The sequence below is a fragment of the Oncorhynchus nerka genome, linkage group LG4 (genome assembly GCF_034236695.1).
Source record: "Oncorhynchus nerka isolate Pitt River linkage group LG4, Oner_Uvic_2.0, whole genome shotgun sequence".
Taxonomy (NCBI): Eukaryota; Metazoa; Chordata; class Actinopteri; order Salmoniformes; family Salmonidae; genus Oncorhynchus; species Oncorhynchus nerka.
In genome coordinates this window covers 91,491,749-91,512,956 of record NC_088399.1, presented here as the reverse complement: position 1 = coordinate 91,512,956, position 21,208 = coordinate 91,491,749, and the positions used below count along the sequence as shown (strand labels likewise).

At 46.1% G+C, this 21,208-nt stretch overlaps 1 protein-coding gene across 4 annotated transcripts in view; it reads right to left on the bottom strand.

The window, feature by feature from the left end:
* The window catches only part of LOC115125921 (zinc finger protein 40-like), a 178,220-nt gene that overhangs the window by 34,098 nt on the left and 122,914 nt on the right, over window positions 1-21,208 (bottom strand). For all 4 annotated transcript variants that reach the window (XM_065018029.1, XM_065018030.1, XM_065018027.1 and 1 more), the window contains 3 exons: window positions 8,362-14,204; window positions 8,054-8,190; window positions 7,761-7,936 (listed from right to left, as the gene is read on the bottom strand). In XM_065018029.1, coding sequence (XP_064874101.1) covers window positions 7,761-7,936; window positions 8,054-8,190; window positions 8,362-14,204 — 6,156 coding nt within the window. The remainder of the gene's footprint in view (window positions 1-7,760; window positions 7,937-8,053; window positions 8,191-8,361; window positions 14,205-21,208) is intronic.

The following is a 21,208-nucleotide window of genomic DNA, read 5'->3' as shown; positions in this document are numbered from 1 at the left end:
TGCTGGTTACTAGTCCAACGCTCTAACCACTAGGCTACCTGCTGGTTACTGGCCCAACGCTCTAACCACTAGGCTACCTGCTGGTTACTAGTCCAACGCTCTAACCACTAGGCTACCTGCTGGTTACTAGTCCAACGCTCTAACCACTAGGCTACCTGCTGGTTACTAGTCCAACGCTCTAACCACTAGGCTACCTGCTGGTTACTGGCCCAACGCTCTAACCACTAGTCTACCTGCTGGTTACTGGCCCAACGCTCTAACCACTAGGCTACCTGCTGGTTACTGGCCCAACGCTCTAACCACTAGGCTACCTGCTGGTTACTAGTCCAACGCTCTAACCACTAGTCTACCTGCTGGTTACTAGTCCAACGCTCTAACCACTAAACTACCTGCTGGTTACTGGCCCAACGCTCTAACCACTAGACTACCTGCTGGTTACTAGTCCAACGCTCTAACCACTAGTCTACCTGCTGGTTACTAGTCCAACGCTCTAACCACTAGGCTACCTGCTGGTTACTGGCCCAACGCTCTAACCACTAGGCTACCTGCTGGTTACTAGTCCAACGCTCTAACCACTAGGCTACCTGCTGGTTACTAGTCCAACGCTCTAACCACTAGGCTACCTGCTGGTTACTAGTCCAACGCTCTAACCACTAGGCTACCTGCTGGTTACTGGCCCAACGCTCTAACCACTAGTCTACCTGCTGGTTACTGGCCCAACGCTCTAACCACTAGGCTACCTGCTGGTTACTGGCCCAACGCTCTAACCACTAGGCTACCTGCTGGTTACTAGTCCAACGCTCTAACCACTAGTCTACCTGCTGGTTACTAGTCCAACGCTCTAACCACTAGACTACCTGCTGGTTACTGGCCCAACGCTCTAACCACTAGACTACCTGCTGGTTACTAGTCCAACGCTCTAACCACTAGGCTACCTGCTGGTTACTGGCCCAATGCTCTAACCACTAGACTACCTGCTGGTTACTAGTCCAACGCTCTAACCACTAGGCTACCTGCTGTTTACTAGTCCAACAATCTAACCACTAGTCTAACCACTAGGCTACCTGCTGGTTACTGGCCCAACGCTCTAACCACTAGACTACCTGCTGGTTACTAGTCCAACGCTCTAACCACTAGGCTACCTGCTGGTTACTAGTCCAATGCTCTAACCACTAGTCTACCTGCTGGTTACTAGTCCAACGCTCTAACCACTAGACTACCTGCTGGTTACTGGCCCAACGCTCTAACCACTAGACTACCTGCTGGTTACTGGCCCAACGCTCTAACCACTAGACTACCTGCTGGTTACTAGTCCAACGCTCTAACCACTAGACTACCTGCTGGTTACTAGTCCAACGCTCTAACCACTAGACTACCTGCTGGTTACTGGCCCAACGCTCTAACCACTAGACTACCTGCTGGTTACTAGTCCAACGCTCTAACCACTAGGCTACCTGCTGGTTACTGGCCCAACGCTCTAACCACTAGACTACCTGCTGGTTACTAGTCCAACAATCTAACCACTAGTCTAACCACTAGGCTACCTGCTGGTTACTGGCCCAACGCTCTAACCACTAGACTACCTGCTGGTTACTAGTCCAACGCTCTAACCACTAGGCTACCTGCTGGTTACTAGTCCAACAATCTAACCACTACTCTACCTGCTGGTTACTAGTCCAACGCTCTAACCACTAAACTACCTGCTGGTTACTGGCCCAACGCTCTAACCACTAGACTACCTGCTGGTTACTAGTCCAACGCTCTAACCACTAGTCTACCTGCTGGTTACTAGTCCAACGCTCTAACCACTAGGCTACCTGCTGGTTACTGGCCCAACGCTCTAACCACTAGGCTACCTGCTGGTTACTAGTCCAACGCTCTAACCACTAGTCTACCTGCTGGTTACTAGTCCAACGCTCTAACCACTAGATTACCTACTGGTTACTAGGCTACCTGTTGGTTACTAGTCCAACGCTCTAACCACTAGGCTACCTGCTGGTTACTAGTCCAACGCTCTAACCACTAGGCTACCTGCTGGTTACTAGTCCAACGCTCTAACCACTAGGCTACCTGCTGGTTACTGGCCCAACGCTCTAACCACTAGGCTACCTGCTGGTTACTGGCCCAACGCTCTAACCACTAGGCTACCTGCTGGTTACTAGTCCAACGCTCTAACCACTAGTCTACCTGCTGGTTACTAGTCCAACGCTCTAACCACTAGATTACCTACTGGTTACTAGACTACCTGCTGGTTACTAGTCCAACGCTCTAACCACTAGACTACCTGCTGGTTACTAGTCCAACGCTCTAACCACTAGGCTACCTGCTGGTTACTAGTCCAACGCTCTAACCACTAGGCTACCTGCTGGTTACTAGTCCAATACTCTAACCACTAGGCTACCTGCTGGTTACTAGTCCAACGCTCTAACCACTAGGCTATCTGCTGGTTACTAGTCCAATGCTCTAACCACTAGGCTATCTGCTGGTTACCAGTCCAACGCTCTAACCACTAGACTACCTGCTGGTTACTAGTCCAACGCTCTAACCACTAGGCTATCTGCTGGTTACCAGTCCAACGCTCTAACCACTAGGCTACCTGCTGGTTACTAGTCCAACGCTCTAACCACTAGACTACCTGCTGGTTACTAGTCCAACGCTCTAACCACTAGACTACCTGCTGGTTACTAGTCCAACGCTCTAACCACTAGACTACCTGCTGGATACTAGCCCAACGCTCTAACCACTAGGCTATCTGCTGGTTACCAGTCCAACGCTCTAACCACTAGGCTACCTGCTGGTTACTAGTCCAACGCTCTAACCACTAGGCTATCTGCTGGTTACCAGTCCAACGCTCTAACCACTAGGCTACCTGCTGGTTACTAGTCCAACGCTCTAACCACTAGGCTATCTGCTGGTTACCAGTCCAACGCTCTAACCACTAGGCTACCTGCTGGTTACTAGTCCAACGCTCTAACCACTAGGCTATCTGCTGGATACTAGTCCAGCGCTCTAACCACTAGGCTACCTGCTGGTTACTAGTCCAACGCTCTAACCACTAGGCTATCTGCTGGATACTGCTCCAACGCTCTAACCACTAGGCTACCTGCTGGTTACTGGCCCAACGCTCTAACCACTAGGCTACCTGCTGGTTACTAGTCCAACGCTCTAACCACTAGTCTACCTGCTGGTTACTAGTCCAACGCTCTAACCACTAGATTACCTACTGGTTACTAGACTACCTGCTGGTTACTAGTCCAACGCTCTAACCACTAGACTACCTGCTGGTTACTAGTCCAACGCTCTAACCACTAGGCTACCTGCTGGTTACTAGTCCAACGCTCTAACCACTAGGCTATCTGCTGGTTACCAGTCCAACGCTCTAACCACTAGGCTACCTGCTGGTTACTAGTCCAACGCTCTAACCACTAGGCTATCTGCTGGATACTGCTCCAACACTCTAACCACTAGGCTATCTGCTGGTTACTAGTCCAACGCTCTAACCACTAGGCTATCTGCTGGATACTAGCCCAACGCTCTAACCACTAGGCTATCTGCTGGTTACCAGTCCAACGCTCTAACCACTAGGCTACCTGCTGGTTACTAGTCCAACGCTCTAACCACTAGGCTATCTGCTGGATACTAGCCCAACGCTCTAACCACTAGGCTATCTGCTGGTTACCAGTCCAACGCTCTAACCACTAGGCTACCTCCTGGTTACTAGTCCAACGCTCTAACCACTAGGCTACCTGCTGGTTACTAGTCTAACGCTCTAACCACTAGGCTACCTGCTGGTTACTAGTCCAACGCTCTAACCACTAGGCTATCTGCTGGATACTAGCCCAACACTCTAACCACTGGCTACCTGCTGGTTACTAGTCCAACGCTCTAACCACTAGGCTACCTGCTGGTTACTAGTCCAACGCTCTAACCACTAGGCTACCTGCTGGTTACCAGTCCAACGCTCTAACCACTAGGCTACCTGCTGGTTACTAGTCCAACGCTCTAACCACTAGGCTACCTGCCGCCCACTTTACATTAACATATACAGTATATTATACCTTACATTTATAAAGGCTTATAAGTAGTTTATAATAATTCATTTTTAGATATTACTGATTTATAAATCTGTAATAGACAGCTTTAAGACATTAGTTATTGTAAACCAAAAGGTGTAAAGTAAGGTGGCACGGTCCGGTACGGCGTCCCGGCAAAATTAATAGTAGTGGGTAAGCCGTCCTGATAGGCTCACGTTCTATCACAATTACAACATGCCAAAAAAAACGATACGTTATTACACTATTAATAGTACTGCATGTCAGACAACTAGCTAATTGACTGGAAAGCGGGTGGAATACGCTTCAAATTGCTCTGTGGTTTGAGGACAACACTTGATGCATGCAGGACAAGTCGGAGATGATTGGCCGAGACCCGAGGTGCGCGTGGACAACAGTGGATGCATCAATTCATGCTACAGGTTTAGGCCTAATGACAATCGCAGAATATCCTCACAATGTCTCTTTCCATTCATCAAATTGCGAGTGCACTGTGCCTTGTTGGGATTTGGATGCTGAAATTATTTTGTGAGTGGACGAATGAGCAGCCTACAGGAGCGCTTTTGTCAAACAATCACTTAACAATCATATGAAAACATCATGACTGGTTGTGTTTCTGCCACATTGAAAGGCATAGGCAGCGGGTCTATAAGGCCAGGGGAAGCTTTCCCTAAAGTAAATAGAATTAAATTGCCAAAAGCATATAGCCTAATTAGCTTACTCCTGTCTATGAAGAAAGAAAGAAAACATTCAAAACAGGCTACTACCTCAGAAAGCATGATTTGGCCACAGAGGACCATTTGCTTCTTAAAAAAAAAGAAAAGTGGATCATTTTAAATCACATAGCCTAGTCAGAAGGGCGTACAGTTTGGGCAGAGCGCGCTGCAAATACCAAATACATGATTGTTGAGTTTGCAACTGTCAGTGAAAAGCAGACAGATGCAGCCAGGCGTATCGCAATATTTAAAAATACAAATCACGAAAAAACAGTTTGGAAAGCAAATGGCTATTGCTGTAAAGAGATGACAATGAAAAGCCTCCAATCTGTATTTTAGTTATCAAAATTCCTAACTTAATTGAGCAAACAGTAGCCTGTCTTATTGGTGCCAGTGGAGAACATCGGCCATATCCTCGGTGAGTGTGCATAGTCACTGTCTTTATCAATGGATCAGTGCCACTTTTGTTCGTTTTTGGACAATCATTTCCTCCTCCAGATGAGATGGACGTCATATTGTATTTGTGTCTCCTCTTTCCGTAGGCTGATTATATGGATTAGACAAAATCATTTTTATTGATCTGTTTGTTTGTCAGCGTCAGCATAGTAGGCTACCCTGTAATTTTTGTAGTATAAAGATAAATGTGTAGGCACACTTGGGTGTCCTGTACCGGTAAGAAATGGCATCTACTTTCTTTCACCCATTGAATTAATGTATAATATAAACTGGGTGGTTAAAACTCTGAATGCTGATTGGCTGACAGCTGTGGTATATCAGACCGTATACCACCAGTATGACAAAACATTTATTTGTACTGCTCTAATTACATTGGTAACCAGTTTATAATAGCAATAAGGCACCTCTGGGGTTTGCGTTGTGTCTAAGAACAGCCCTTAGTCATGGTATATTGGCCACATACCACACCCCCTTGGGCCTTATTGCTTAAATACACCTTACATTTATAAAGGTGGGTTCATAATGAAGTTACAGTCAGATATAACCTATATAAATACAGTGGGGCAAAAAATTATTTAGTCAGCCACCAATTGTGCAAGTTCACCCACTTAAAAAGATGAGAGAGGCCTGTAACTTTCATCATTGGTGCACTTCTTCTTTAAGAGGCTCCTCTGTCCTCCACTCATTACCTGTATTAATGGCACCTGTTTGAACTTGTTATCAGTATAAAAGACACCTGTCCACAACCTCAAACTGTCACACTCCAAACACTCCAAAACCAAAGAGCTGTCAAAGGACACCAGAAATAAAATTGTAGACCTGCACCAGGCTGGGAAGACTGAATCTGCAATAGGTAAGCAGCTTGGTTTGAAGAAATCAACTGTGGGAGCAATTATTAGGAAATGGAAGACATACAAGACCACTGATAATCTCCCTCGATCTGGGGCTCCACGCAAGATCTCACCCCGTGGGGTCAAAATGATCACAAGAACGGTGAGCAAAAATCACAGAACCACACGGGGGGACCTAGTGAATGACCTGCAGAGAGCTGGGACCAAAGTAACAAACCCTAGCATTAGTAACACACTACGCCGCCATGGACTCATATCCTGCAGTGCCAGACGTGTCCCCCTGCTTAAGCCAGTACATGTCCAGGCCCGTCTGAAGTTTGCTAGAGAGCATCTGTATAATCCAGAAGAAGATTGGGAGAATGTCATATGGTCAGATGAAACCAAAACATAACTTTTTGGTAAAAACTCAACTCGACGTGTTTGGAGGACAAAGAATGCTGAGTTGCATCCAAAGAACACCATACCTACTGTGAAGCATGGGGGTGGAAACAGCATGCTTTGGGGCTGTTTTTCTGCAAAGGGACCAGGACGACTGATCTGTGTAAAGGAAAGAATGAATGGGGCCATGTATTGTGAGATTTTGAGTGAAAACCTCCTTCCATCAGCAAGGGCATCGAAGATGAAACGTGGCTGGGTCTTTCAGCATGACAATGATCCCAAACACACCGCCCGGGCAACGAAGGAGTGGCTTCGTAAGAAGCATTTCAAGGTCCTGGAGTGGCCTAGCCAGTCTCCAGATCTCAACCCCATAGAAAATCTTTGGAGGGAGTTGAAAGTCTGTGTTGCCCAGCAACAGCCCCAAAACATCACTGCTCTAGAGGAGATCTGCATGGAGGAATGGGCCAAAATACCAGCAACAGTGTGTGAAAACCTTGTGAAGACTTACAGAAAACGTTTGACCTCTGTCATTGCCAACAAAGGCTATATAACAAAGTATTGAGATAAACTTTTGTTATTGACCAAATACTTATTTTCCACCATAATTTGCAAATAAATTCATTAAAAATCATACAATGTGATTTTCTGGATCTTTTTTTCTCATTTTGTCTGTCATAGTTGAAGTGTACCTATGATGAAAATTACAGGCCTCTCTCATCTTTTTAAGTGGGAGAACTTCCATGGCTGAGCAGTTTGTCTGAGCTGTTTTTCATGGTCCCTTCACTGGCCCCTTAGTTCCAGTGAAGGGAAATCTTAACACTACAGCATACAATGACCTTATAGACAATTCTGTGCTTCCAACTTTGTGGTACCAGTTTGGGGAAGGCCCTTTCCTGTTTCAACATGACAATGCCACTGTTCACGAACCGAGGTCCATACAGAAATAGTTGGTTGAGATCTTTGCAGAAGAACTTGACTGGCTTGCACAGAGCCCTGACCTCAACCCCATCGAACACCTTTGGGATGAATTAGAACGCCGACTGCAAGCCAGGCCTAATCGCCCAACATCAGTACCTGCCTTCACGAATGCTCTTGTGTCTGAATGGAAGCCAGTCCCCCGGCAGCATCAAGTGGAAAGCCTTTCCCAGAAGAGTGGAGGCTGTTATAGCAGCAAAGAAGGGATCGACTCCATATTAATGCCCATGATTTTAGAATGAGATGTCCACATACCTTTGGTCACGTAGTGTAACAGCTATTGATTAATTTATTATAAGCCAGACCACGCTGCTGCTGCCGTCAGCACTGACCTTTAGTCTTGAAGGAGAAGTTGCAGTGGGTGCAGTGGTAGGGCCGTACGTCAGAGTGGGTGCGGATGTGTTTACGGAGCATGCTGGGCTTCTTGCAACGGATCCCACACTCCTCACAGATGTATTTACCACGACCCCGCCCACGCACGTACACATACTCTTCGTTAGATTTGAATCTGCACGGTTGACAGAAGAGGTGAGAAATAACCCGTGTATTAACCAAACAACTAAAATCCTTAAATTATTTAATCAAATAAATGTGAAATATTTTGAATATGGCTGGGATTACATACCCTCCATCAAATATCTTGACTCTCCGTGGCTCTAGTTTGGATGAGGAAGAATCCTTGTCTGATTCACTGCTCACCTGAGTCTCAGGTTTCACTTTGCTGTTATTCTCAGTTGTTAGAGACTTCTGATGCTTTAGGACCTAGGGAGTAAGTTGATTTGAGAAAATAGCTAAGATAATGTGATAATGTTATAACAAGGCCCCTTCACAAATTTTCCATCATAAAATTATGGATCAAATTGATTGGATTAAGAATTAGAACATTGAACACTGATAATACAAATACAAATAAATGTGCAAAATGGCTGTAACCTTCGGCATGACGTCTTTCAGCTTGCTTGAATAGGCCAAGATGTCTGATTTCATACTTGTTGTTATGGCCTCTGTGTAGTGTATTTTCTTTGAGTTCTGCTTGGAGTTGAAGAGAGACATCACCACCTTGGTGGGCAGACCCAGTGGGTGGGGGTTGTTGGGGCTCACTGCCCAGGTGGAGTAGGCCGAGATCTTCTGGTCCATCTGGGGAACATGCAGAGGCTTCCTCTTCATCAGGTAACACCAGGTGAAGGTGGTGGTAGTTTTCAGGCTGGGGAAAGACAGGCGGTGGCTGTCTCGTGTGTTGACCACAGATACAGATGAGGCCAGTTTCACCTGTCCATGGAAAGTCGAGGGTCTAATGGGAGACTTGGCAGGGGGCAATTTCTGTTCCTCGCTCTTGTCTTGAGGCTTCAGGCAGTCGTTCGCTGGCACGGAGGAGACGTGACTTCCTAGAGAGGTGGTTAATGCAAAGCTTGGCTGTAATTGAGCAACTACAGTAGATGGTTCATCCTGTCCGGTGCTTTCAGGTGTCATAGTCTTGCGGTTATTAGGAGTCTGGGCATTCTTTTCATCCTCTGGTTTCTCGTGTTGCAGGGGGGGAGCCACAGTTTCAATGGGACTGTCTGCTGATTCAGTGGCGCACACCTGCCGGACTAGCATTAGCTTCCGTTGCCTAGTCACCTCTGCCATGTTGGAGTTCAGGTAGTTGACGGACCTGCCGTCAGTGAGGCATGCCGCACCATGTTCATCCTTTGCTCGCTTCTGATGTTTTTCCATGGCGATGTCCAAGCTATTGGCAGGGGAGAGCATTCTCTTGCTTGAGGCAATGGGCTCCTGTTGTGGACAGAGGGTCACAGCTGCCATTTTTTGGGTGCAGTGTAAGGAGCCCAGGGAGGGAGCTATTTGAGTTTCACCAAAATGGTTCTGGGTATTGGAAACTAAACTGTGTTTTACTTGAAGGCCAGCAGATGCTGGAGGCCTGTCCTTGTTCATATCTGGTACAGTCTTTGTGTCCGTATCTACAACATGAAGGTTGTAGAGGCTGCCTTTACTGGCCACAGAGGGGGAAGGGTGCATCAGCTCATGGGTTATCAGGATCTGTGGCAATTGGGGAGCACTTGGCTGGTTTTGAGAAGGTCGGATGTTTTGTAGGCCTAAAGGCAATACTATCGACTGTGTCTTATTCCCTACAATCTGACGACACGGTTGTGCCACATAGACATTGTGGAGAACATCTGAAGACTTTGACACACTTTGCATCCGGTTGGCAATGGGTATTGTTAAGACGGGCATGGTTGTCTGAGTACCCTGTGTGGAAGAGTATGTTTTGCTTGATCTCAGAGCAGGACACCGCAGTTGGTACTTGGGTACAAAGCTTTTCTTGTCTTGACAGTCAGCAGACTTGCTCTGAGCATCTTCTTGGCTGATCATGACATTAACTGCAGATTGCTGGCGATTTTGGCATGTCTGAACCCTCGATGTTAGGTGCCAAGGGTGTGGAAGACCATGCACTTGAGGCAGTTGACTTTGGCTGCCCAGGTTAATGCTTTGCACCATTTTTTCATTGTGCTGCAGGAGAGTTTCTCCAGAATGCAAAATAAAAGGTTGGGCAATGGGAGGATTGTTGGCAGTCTGTTGCATCTGTTGAGGCCTCTGCTGAGATAAAGAGATTACAGTGGGGAGCCTCTGGACAGCGATGGCATGATTCCCGACATGTTGCTGACTCTCCGGCCCAATCTTTAAAGACATCTGGCGAACCAGTGGCCCCCTTCGCCTTTCAATGAGAGGTACATGCGGAGACGAGGAGGTTTGAGCACTCTTTCGCAGTTCCATTGGTGACATTGACCTGTTGGGTGGCAGAGACCTGCTGGGAGACCCACTGCCACAGTCGAAGGACTTGCTGCGATAGTCGCAAGATATCTCCACTGAGGGTTGAGTGCAACTGATCTGTTCTGAGGCAGCACGTCTCATCATGCCAGGGACCCCTAGGGTGTTGAAGGCTATTGGTAGCCCTTGAAGCTCACAGATTTTGTTGGCACATTCTCCTCTGGAGGGGCTCTCGGACCTGAATGGCTCATCCCAGTCGAAGGAGGCTGATACGCTGGAACATCTTGACAGGCTACTGTCCCTGCTGAGGCTTCGAGACAGTGAGGACTCGAAGCTGGATTCTCCAGAGGAGTGCTCCATCTGAGCCAGACGGATTCTCTTCTTCTTGGGTGGAAGCTTCTCTGTAGGTAGCTTGGACAGGCTCTCGCTCCTCTGGGGCCAGTTGAATGTATCTGCAGCCTTTTCCCCTTGCTCAGTGCTATGACCACCATGCTCCCGATCAGGTTCCTCTGTGACCAGGATTTCAGGAATGTTGTTTTGGCGAACCAGGCGAGACTGCTGGACAGCAGCGCAGCTCTCAGCCACTGCTGCTAATGTGCGGTCAACACGGTTTTCCATCCCTCCCTGGTTGGCACATTTAGGTATGGACATCTTTTCATGATAGCTCTCTAATGAAAGATTGGCTGTAGCATCTGCCTTAGTTTTTCCTGTGCTATGGCCATCTTTGTCCAGGAAATCAACTGGAGAGGCTCTGTCAATAGATTCAGAGATCTCAAATGAATTGGGCCTGCTCAGAGAGTTGGTATGTCTGATAACTGATGTACCACTGCCTTGCCTCTGTAGGTCGCCTCTTTCTTTACCAGAGGTGTTAACCTGGGTTTCTCTGATCGGTGACAGTCTTGATTCTGTTGCATCTGTAACTCCTGCTATTAGCTGTATTTGAGGTATTTGTGGTGGGTTGCTTTTAGGCAGTAGATCAACCATGATAGAGTGCTGAGAAAATGTCCGACCTGAACTGGCTGTTGATAGTTGGCAAGAATCAAAACTAACAGAGCATGGGGGATTGGTGTCAGTTGGTGATTGGTCATCATCGTCACCAACACTCTTCATTTTCCTTCTTTTTCTAATTGATTGCTGTTGGTCCATTATGCCTGAAATACCTGTTGTTCTGGGGACTAATGGCTGCTGCATGCCACGCTGAAAAACATCCAGCTCAGTCTCTCTGACAGACATCAGCTTGTTTTTCGGACCATGAAGTTCTGAACAATAGAATTTCTTGTGATTTTCAAAGTTTTCTAGTTTTCGGTACCGGTTACGACAGGTCTCACACTCATACATTGTGCCTTTGCTCTGCTGAGGCTTTCGGTTTGGGTCTTGTGCATGCTCAAAAGACCTGCTCCTTTGCATTGTCACAGTGGAAGCGCTAGAACCATGGTAACCTTCATCCATGGAACGGACTGATGTAAGGACCTCACTTGTGGAGAAATGTTCCACTGCTACTTGCCGTACAAGGGTACGAGAATGTATTGCTGGATTTGGGGTAGAGGGAGCAGATGAAAACACATCATCGTTTAAGGAACTCATTTTTTCATCAAAAGACTGGCAGATCCGTAGTATGTGGGGTTGTTGGGTAACGTTTGGTGGGAGACCCGAGTGCCCTGGAGTTGTGGGCATAGAATTACTTCTCGTTATTGGTAAACAGTCCATCGGTGGATACTGATTAGGAACAGACAATAGCAATACTGGTTTAGAGTTTTCTGTAGGGGTGAATGGGGACTTGGGTATGTCTGAGCTGGAACTTGACCTTCTCGCCATTGGTTTAAGGTCAAACTGAAAAGAGTCTTTAAATATATAAGATTTGGGGGAGTCTATGCTACCTCTCCTGGAAAGAGAAGTCCTTCTTGGTTTGACACTGTCCAGCTGTTTGTCGTCAACCACTGCCTCATTGTCTGATATTAACTTTGAGATCCGCTCTTCGAGAGAGAGTGCTTTTGTTACTAATGGTGGACGCATTTGTCCTTGCACAACATGTGGCTTCTCCACGGAAGCCACATTCATAACAGTGGCAACCACTGCAGGGAGATTAGGAAGTGCATTTTTGGTGACATCCATGCCTGTTGGTGGGGTTAGCTTTACAAAGGGACTCGGGGGACTCATGGCCTGGTCTGCGCTTTCAGAACGTGAGAAATACCCAGAGTCTGTGCTGCCTAAACTGCGGGGACTAAGCAGACACTTGCCCTGCTGCTGCTGAGAAAAGTCTGTGGCCTGCTGCCTTTGAAGCAGACCATGTCCGCCTCCTGGTGGGGACCTACACTGTTGATCCTCATCCTCACTTCTTGCATCCTGCAGGGGGATTGTGCAATCCACCTCTTTCAAGGACGACAGGACGGTGATGCTGGATCTTAGATGTGCCGTTTGGAAGTCCCTTTGCCTTTGGGCAGTAGCCTGCTCAGGGGTACAGTCTGCGACTCTTGGACTGTCCGCCCGCTGAGGCGAGACATTAACAGGATAGACGACTACTTTCGGGAGGCCAGCTGTCCCTTTGGACTCGTAGCTCCTCTGACTCGTCGTTGGTTTAAGCGTTTCGAAAACAGCCGATAGGTCCCCTGCATCCCCATGGTTGCCTTGTGTTGTGCCTGCACTCTGCAAACTGCTCTCAGAGAACGCTGCAACGCTGCCTTGTGACGAGTCAGGGTCCAGGTCCGCTGTGCTACTTTCCTCGTCACTGTCCCCGCTTTCCTCTACATCTGAATGTGTTCCGGGTGCTTTGTCAGACTCCACAGAGAGGGACCCACTTCCAGAGTCGGAACGCGCCACAAGCCCCAGTTTTATTGCGTGAGCATGGGATTTCTTATGCTTGTACAGATTGCTCTTGGTCTTGAATGAGAAGCCACATGTAACACATGGGTAGGGACGTTCTCCTGTGTGGGACCTGATGTGCTTGAGGAGCACACTAGGCTTTGCACATGCCCGACTGCAGTATTCACACACATACTTCCCCTGCTTCTTAGGCTTCTGGTGCTTTGGGGAGATGCTACACATCTGTTCAAGACCAAAGTTTACAACTGTGGCCATATGGACTGGGTTGTAACCAGGTGTAACAGGGACTTGAATGGTACTGGGGACACTGGCAGATAGGGACTGGCATGTGTGGACCACCGGTGGCTGGCTCTTGGGTAAGGAATTGGAGCCAGATGGAATAGGTGTATGAGTACGGGCAGCGGAGGGCCCAGTACTGAAGCTCATTTGTAGAACAGGCTTTTCCCGGTTGCTGAAATACTGTGTAGCATGCTGTGAATTCTGCAAGGCAGTAGCCTGGGTAGAGGCCTGCATGGTGGTGTAGCTCTCTTGTTTATTTACAAAGTAAGTTTGCATATGGCCAGGCTGAGTTTGGAGTCCAAAATGTACAGCTGGCATAGCATTCAATTCACTAATAAACTGGGCAGAAAGAGTTTGACTTGGTTTTCCAACAGATGTGACTGGAACACGTGTGTTTCTTTCTGCCAAGGAGCTGAAATCTGATTCCATAGCCTTGAGCAAGACCTCAAGTGGAGCGCTGGTGTGGTAAGTAGCGCCACCTTCACATCCAGTTTCGCCGCTCTTACGGTCCTTGAGCTGCTCAGATTCCCCAACACCAGAGGCAGACCCCTCTTTACCACTGACCGGATCAAGAGACTGTGGCTTTGAGGAAGACACTTCCTTCTGCTTCAGCCTATCACTGTCAATGGATGATGTCACTCCCTCAGAGGATTCAGCAACAGGCCGAAGGTACTCCGTATCTCTGTTCCGGCTTGGTGAGCTGGCATGGTTTCGAGAGGGGCTGTCGGGATTGGAGCAGGAGTTCACAGCCTCCTTGGACGAGGTACCTTGGAGTGTTGCCACAGAGGTCTTGGATTGTAAGGGCTTCTTCACAGGAGATTTGGGTATTTTCTTCAGCTGGTTCTCTGTCACAACCTTTTTCCTCTTCAATCCCTTTATGTTATCTGCACTTGTTCGACCACACTCATTGATCCCTGTGAAGCAAACAAAAAAAGAAATTAACATTCATATTGAAATAATATTAAAACCTAAATTAAAAATTAAAAAAACTTAATAAATATTAAAATAAAGTTGATAGTTTCTGCAAAAATAAAAATATTCCCATATGCTATGAGGATCTTCACTGAGAATAGACATGATTCCCTGCTATGAGATTCACCAACCAGATAAAAATCTGGTTTTGGTGAAGTTCATTACGTGAAGTTCATTACGTCCTCAATGTATGGAATTCCTCTCACATTTTTCTGACTCATCCAAATAATGTGGTGTTGCAGGCATATTCCTAATTTATTTTTCATCCTGCACAGAAATATACAGAACATGATAATAAAGGTTTTATTTTATTTTACCTTTATTTAACCAGGCAAGTCAGTTAAGAACAAATTCTTATTTTCAATGACGGCCTAGGAACAGTGGGTTAACTGCCTGTTCAGGGGCAGAACGACAGATTTGTACCTTGTCAGCTCGGGGGTTTGAACTTGCAACCTTCCGGTTACTAGTCCAACGCTCTAACCACTAGGCTATTTCACAAAATAAAACGAATCATCATCACCACCACCACCACAGCAATGTTTACATAACCAGTTGCATTAAGTATCCGTCTTTCTACCACAAAGATAAATGGCTGTACTCTACCTGTGTATCAGTGTTTTTAAGGTTTGCAGCAAATCACTGTCTGTGTCTGTAGGTCGTTCAGTAAAACCTCTTGTCCTCAACACCAACTCTAGCCAAGCTTTACCCGCTCGCTGCCTTTCGAACAGCTCCACAGATGAGGCTTTGTGTTTTGGGCTCTGGAAGTTCTCCTATGTGTCTGTAGCCACTGAGGCCCACGCATCAATACAGTATGTTTAAAACCCACCCTTTCCTCCCACCCTCTGCCTTTCTTTCTCGCTCTCTCTTCCCCTCTTCGTCTTTCCCACTCCTTTTTCAAAACATCCCTTACCATTTTCCCCTTTCATTATGATGCGGTGGATTAGTTGAGGATAGATGAATAAAAGCATACTGATCTCCAATATTTACCTGAATGCAATGGTAACGTAAAAACATTCACATATGCATACATGGCCACGTACTGTTATAATCTCCACCCGGCACAGCCAGAGCCTGGTTCCTCTCTAGGTTTCTTCCTGTTATAGTACACAGTCAGTAATGAAGTCAATCCCTCATTGCACTTAGAGAATCAATGTTACCAGCGCTAATCAATGTTACCAGCGCTAATCAATGTTACCAGCGCTAATCAATGTTACCAGCGCTAATCAATGTTACCAGCGCTAATCAATGTTACCAGCGCTAATCAATGTTACCAGCGCTAATCCAGCGCTAATCAATGTTACCAGCGCTAATCAATGTTACCAGCGCTAATCAATGTTACCAGCGCTAATCAATGTTACCAGCGCTAATCAATGTTACCAATTAATGTTACCAGCGCTAATCAATGTTACCAGCGCTAATTAATGTTACCAGCGTTACCAGCTAATCAATGTTACCAGCGCTAATCAATGTTACCAGCGCTAATCAATGTTACCAGCGCTAATTAATGTTACCAGCGCTAATCAATGTTACCAGCGCTAATTAATGTTACCAGCGCTAATCAATGTTACCAGCGCTAATCAATGTTACCAGCGCTAATTAATGTTACCAGCGCTAATCAATGTTACCAGCGCTAATCAATGTTACCAGCGCTAATCAATGTTACCAGCGCTAATCAATGTTACCAGCGCTAATCAATGTTACCAGCGCTAATCAATGTTACCAGCGCTAATCAATGTTACCAGCGCTAATTAATGTTACCAGCGCTAATCAATGTTACCAGCGCTAATCAATGTTACCAGCGCTAATCAATGTTACCAGCGCTAATCAATGTTACCAGCGCTAATTAGTAGCATGTCATATGAATACATAAAATCCAATACAGTCAGGGAAACAACAGGTGTATTTCATTACTACGTTAGCACATAACTCAAATTGCAGTTCTTCTCCCGTGGGTGTGCTGTCAGTCTGTTACCCAACAAAATAAAGAATCTACTGTTCAAAGCGGACACACCCATTGAGAGCTGTCCCAGAACCTCTAAACCTGGCCTTGTGGTCACCCTGTCATGATTTCATGGCTTTAAGAAAGGTATTTCCCCATTACCCACAAATGACGTCAAGATTCCTATTAGTCCTTGACATCCTGATATACACTGCTCAAAAAAATAAAGGGAACACTAAAATAACACATCCTAGATCTGAATGAATGAAATATTCTTATTAAATACTTTTTTCTTTATATAGTTGAATGTGCTGACAACAAAATCACACAAAAATGATCAATGGAAATCAAATGTATCAACCCATGGAGGTCTGGATTTGGAGTGACACTCAAAATTAAAGTGGAAAACCACACTACAGGCTGATCCAACTTTGATGTAATGTCCTTAAAACAAGTAAAAATGAGGCTCAGTAGTGTGTGTGGCCTCCACGTGCCTGTATGACCTCCCTACAATGCCTGGGCATGCTCCTGATGAGGTGGCGGATGGTCTCCTGAGGGATCTCCTCCCAGACCTGGACTAAAGCATCCCCCAACTCCTGGACAGTCTGTGGTGCAATGGGGGCATTGGTGGATGGAGCGAGACATGATGTCCCAGATGTGCTCAATTGGATTCAGGTCTGGGGAACGGGCGGGCCAGTCCATAGCATCAATGCCTTCCTCTTGCAGGAACTACTGACACACTCCAGCCACATGAGGTCTAGCATTGTCTTGCATTAGGAGGAACCCAGGGCCAACCGCACCAGCATATGGTCTCACAAGGGGACTGAGGATCTCATCTCGGTACCTAATGGTAGTCAGGCTACCTCTGGCGAGCACATGGAGGGCTGTGCGGGCCCCCAAAGAAATGCCACCCCACACCATGACTGACCCACCACCAAACCGGTCATGCTGGAGGATGTTGCAGGCAGCACAACGTTCTCCACGGCGTCTCCAGACTCTGTCACGTCTGTCACGTCCTCAGTGTGAACCTGCTTTCATCTGTGAAGAGCACAGGGCGCCAGTGGCGAATTTGCCAATCTTGGTGTTCTCTGGCAAATGCCAAACGTCCTGCACGGTGTTGGGCTGTAAGCACAACCCCCACTTGTGGACGTCGGGCCCTCATACCACCCTCATAAAGTCTGTTTCTGACTGTTTGAGCAGACACATGCACATTTGTGGCCTGCTGGAGGTCATTTTGCAGGGCTCTGGGAGTGCTCCTCCTGCACAAAGGCGGAGGTAGCGGTCCTGCTGCTGGGTTGTTGCCCTCCTACGGCCTCCTCCACGTCTCCTGATGTACTGGCCTGTCTCCTGGTAGCGCCTCCATGCTCTGGACACTACGCTGACAGACACAGAAAACCTTGCTGCCACAGCTCGCATTGATGTTCCATCCTGGATGAGCTGCACTACCTGAGCCATTTGTGTGGGTTGTAGACTCCGTCTCATGCTACCACTAGAGTGAAAGCACCGCCAGCATTCAAAAGTGACCAAAACATCAGCCAGGAAGCATAGGAACTGAGAAGTGGTCTGTGGTCACCACCTGCAGAACCACTCCTTTATTTGGGGGTGTCTTGCTAATTGCCTATAATTTCCACCTGTTGTCTATTCCATTTGCACAACAGCATGTGAAATTTATTGTCAATCAGTGTTGCTTCCTAAGTGGACAGTTTGATTTCACAGAAGTGTGATTGACTTGGGAGTTACATTGTGTTCCCTTTATTTTTTTGAGCAGTGTATATTGGCCCTAAGTTACATTGTGTTTTTGAGCAGTGTATATTGGCCCTAAGTTACATTGTGTTTTTGAGCAGTGTATATTGGCCCTAAGTTACATTGTGTTTTTGAGCAGTGTATATTGGCCCTAAGTTACATTGTGTTTTTGAGCAGTGTATATTGGCCCTAAGTGTATAGTTACATTGTGTTTTTGAGCATTGTGTTTTTGAGCAGTGTATATTGGCCCTAAGTTACATTGTGTTTTTGAGCAGTGTATATTGGCCCTAAGTTACATTGTGTTTTTGAGCAGTGTATATTGGCCCTAAGTTACATTGTGTTTTTGAGCAGTGTATATTGGCCCTAAGTTACATTGTGTTTTTGAGCAGTGTATATTGGCCCTAAGTTACATTGTGTTTTTGAGCAGTGTATATTGGCCCTAAGTTACATTGTGTTTTTGAGCAGTGTATATTGGCCCTAAGTTACATTGTGTTTTTGAGCAGTGTATATTGGCCCTAAGTTACATTGAGCTTATAAATCACTTATCTGCACTTGTGATAAATGTGCTTCATTATCAACCGTGCTTTAGCTCATATGAATATATATGAATATATATATATGATACTATATATTATTATATTAATATCTCATCATATATAATAACAGAATGGCTGTGAGTTAGAATGCAAGGGGGAAAATGACTGAAAGTCAAGAAAGAACCGTGGCCATTCAGAAATTAAGAAAAGGGTGTGTCATTAGCGTCCAGGTATAGCAACACCTATTGATAGAGTAAAGTCGCTTTTAACCGTGCCTTTCCAGGGGGGGATTAACCTGTGATTGACAGACCAGGTGACATCATCAGCTGGTGTATTTGCAGAGGGGATTTAGGTATTCTATATATTGTTAGATCCGAATCCTCTCCCTTCAACACATAACCCCAACCAACCTCATTCAAAAGGGAGAAAGAGTCAGAGCAAGCTTATACAGTCTATAAATAAAGATGGGCGTTTCTGAGATTCATGTGAGATGAGGTAAGGAGTGGTTCATCCTAGTTCTCAGGGTATTGTTGAATCAGGTAAGCTCAGGGCCGGGTTCAGAGCTATAACCCTGTCCGCCATCACATCATGTTCTTTACAAGAACTGTTACATCACAGTACACTTCATTAGCAGGTCAGAAAAATAGCTCTCACAAGGGGCCATTTCCAGCACTGAAGAAGCAGTGCCTTCTGATCTATGGTAAAAACCTGGAAGACTAGGCTTTTCTACAAGTGTATCCCATACAGCAATCTATTCCCTATATAGTGCACTACTTTTGACCAGATCCCTATAGGCCCTGGTTGAAATTAGTGCACTAAAAAAAAGGGAATAGGGTACCATGTGGGATACATCCTGTGTAGGGGGATCAGGGGGATTTAATGGGATAGAGGAAATACCGGAAACCCTCCAAGTCTAGTAATCTCCTTGGCATACTCACACTGAGCTTCCAAGCTAAGGAACACAGCCTTACAGACTTCAAGGCATGCAGGAGAACATATTTAGACTATGGCAATGTCCCAAACAGCACACTATAACCTAAATAGAGTCCCATTGGTCCTGGTGGTCAAAAATAGTGCACACTTCATAGGGAATAGGGTGCCATTGGGGATGCAATCCTATATCGACTAGTTCAAAGAAACTGGACCATAGGACCATCTGACCAGTACATCTCTCTCTGTTTGTCTAAAGTGAGCATAATCCACTCAAGTAAACATGCCTTTGCATTAGTCCGCCTCATGACTACTGTGATTGACCAATTAAAACGTTTGTTGCATTCATAACGCAGAAAACAAGAAAACGATGAGTTGACTGACGTAGGGGAAGTATTCAGACCCCTGGACTTTTTTCACATTTTGTTATGTTACAGCTTTATTCTAAAATGGATTAAATACATTTTTTTCTCCAAATCAATCTACACACAATATCTCATAATGACAAAGCGACAAGGTTTTTGAAATTTTTGCAAATGTATAAAAAAAAAAAAACATTAAAAAAACAGCAATACCTTATTTACATAATTATTCAGACCCTTTGCTATGAGATTCGAAATTGAGCTCAGGTGCATCCTGTTTCCATTGATCATCCTTGAGATGTTTCTACAACTTGATTGGAATCCACCTGTGGTAAGTTTAATTGATTGAACATAATTTGGAAAGGCACACACCTGTCTATATAAGGTCCCACAGTTGACAGCACATGTCAGAGCAAAAACCAAGCCATGAGGTTGAAGGAATTGTCCGTAGAGCGCCGAGACAGGATTATGTCGAGGCACAGATTTGGGGAAGGGTACCAAAAAAATGTCTGTAGCATTGAAGGTCCCCAAGAACACAGTGGCCTCCATCATTCTTAAATAGAAGAAGTTTGGAACAACCAAGACACTTCCTAGAGCTGGCCACCCGGCCAAACAGAGGGAGGTGACCAAGAACCTGATGGTAAATCTGACAGAGCTCAATAGTTCCTCTGTGGCGAATCTTCCAGAAGGACAACCATCTCTGCAACACTCCACCAATCAGGCCTTTACAGTAGAGTGGCCAGACAGAAGCCATTCTTGAGTAAAAGGCACATGACAGCCCGCTTGGAGTTTGCCAAAAGGCACCTAAAGGACCCTCAAACCATGAGGAACTAGATTCTATGGCCTGAATGCCAAGCTTCACGTCTGGAGGAAACCTGGCACCATCCCTATGGTGAAGCATGGTGGTGGCAGCATCATTCTGTGGAGATGTTTTTCAGCGGCAGCAACTGGGAGACTAGTCAGGATCTAGGGAAAGGTGAATGGAGCAAAGTACAGAGATCCTTGATGAAAACCTGCTCCAGGGCTCTCAAGACCTCAGACTGGGGCGACAGTTCAACTTTCAACAGGACAACAACCCTAAGCACACAGCCAAGACAACGCAGGAGTGACTTCAGGACAAGTCTCTGAATGTACTTGAGTGGCCCAGCCAGAGCCCGGACTTGAACCCAATCGAACATCTCTGGAAAGACCTGAATGTTGCTGTGCAGCAACGCTCCCCATCCAACCTGACAGAACTTGAGAGGATCTGCAGAAAAAAATGGGAGAAACCCCCCAAATACAGGTGTGCGTCATACTCAAGAAGACTCGATGCTGTAATCGCTGCCAAAGGTACTTCAACAAAGTACTGAGTAAAAGGGCCTGAATACTTATGTAAATGTAATATTTCCATTTTATTAATTTTTTTGTAAAACATTTTCAAACATGTCTGAAGACCT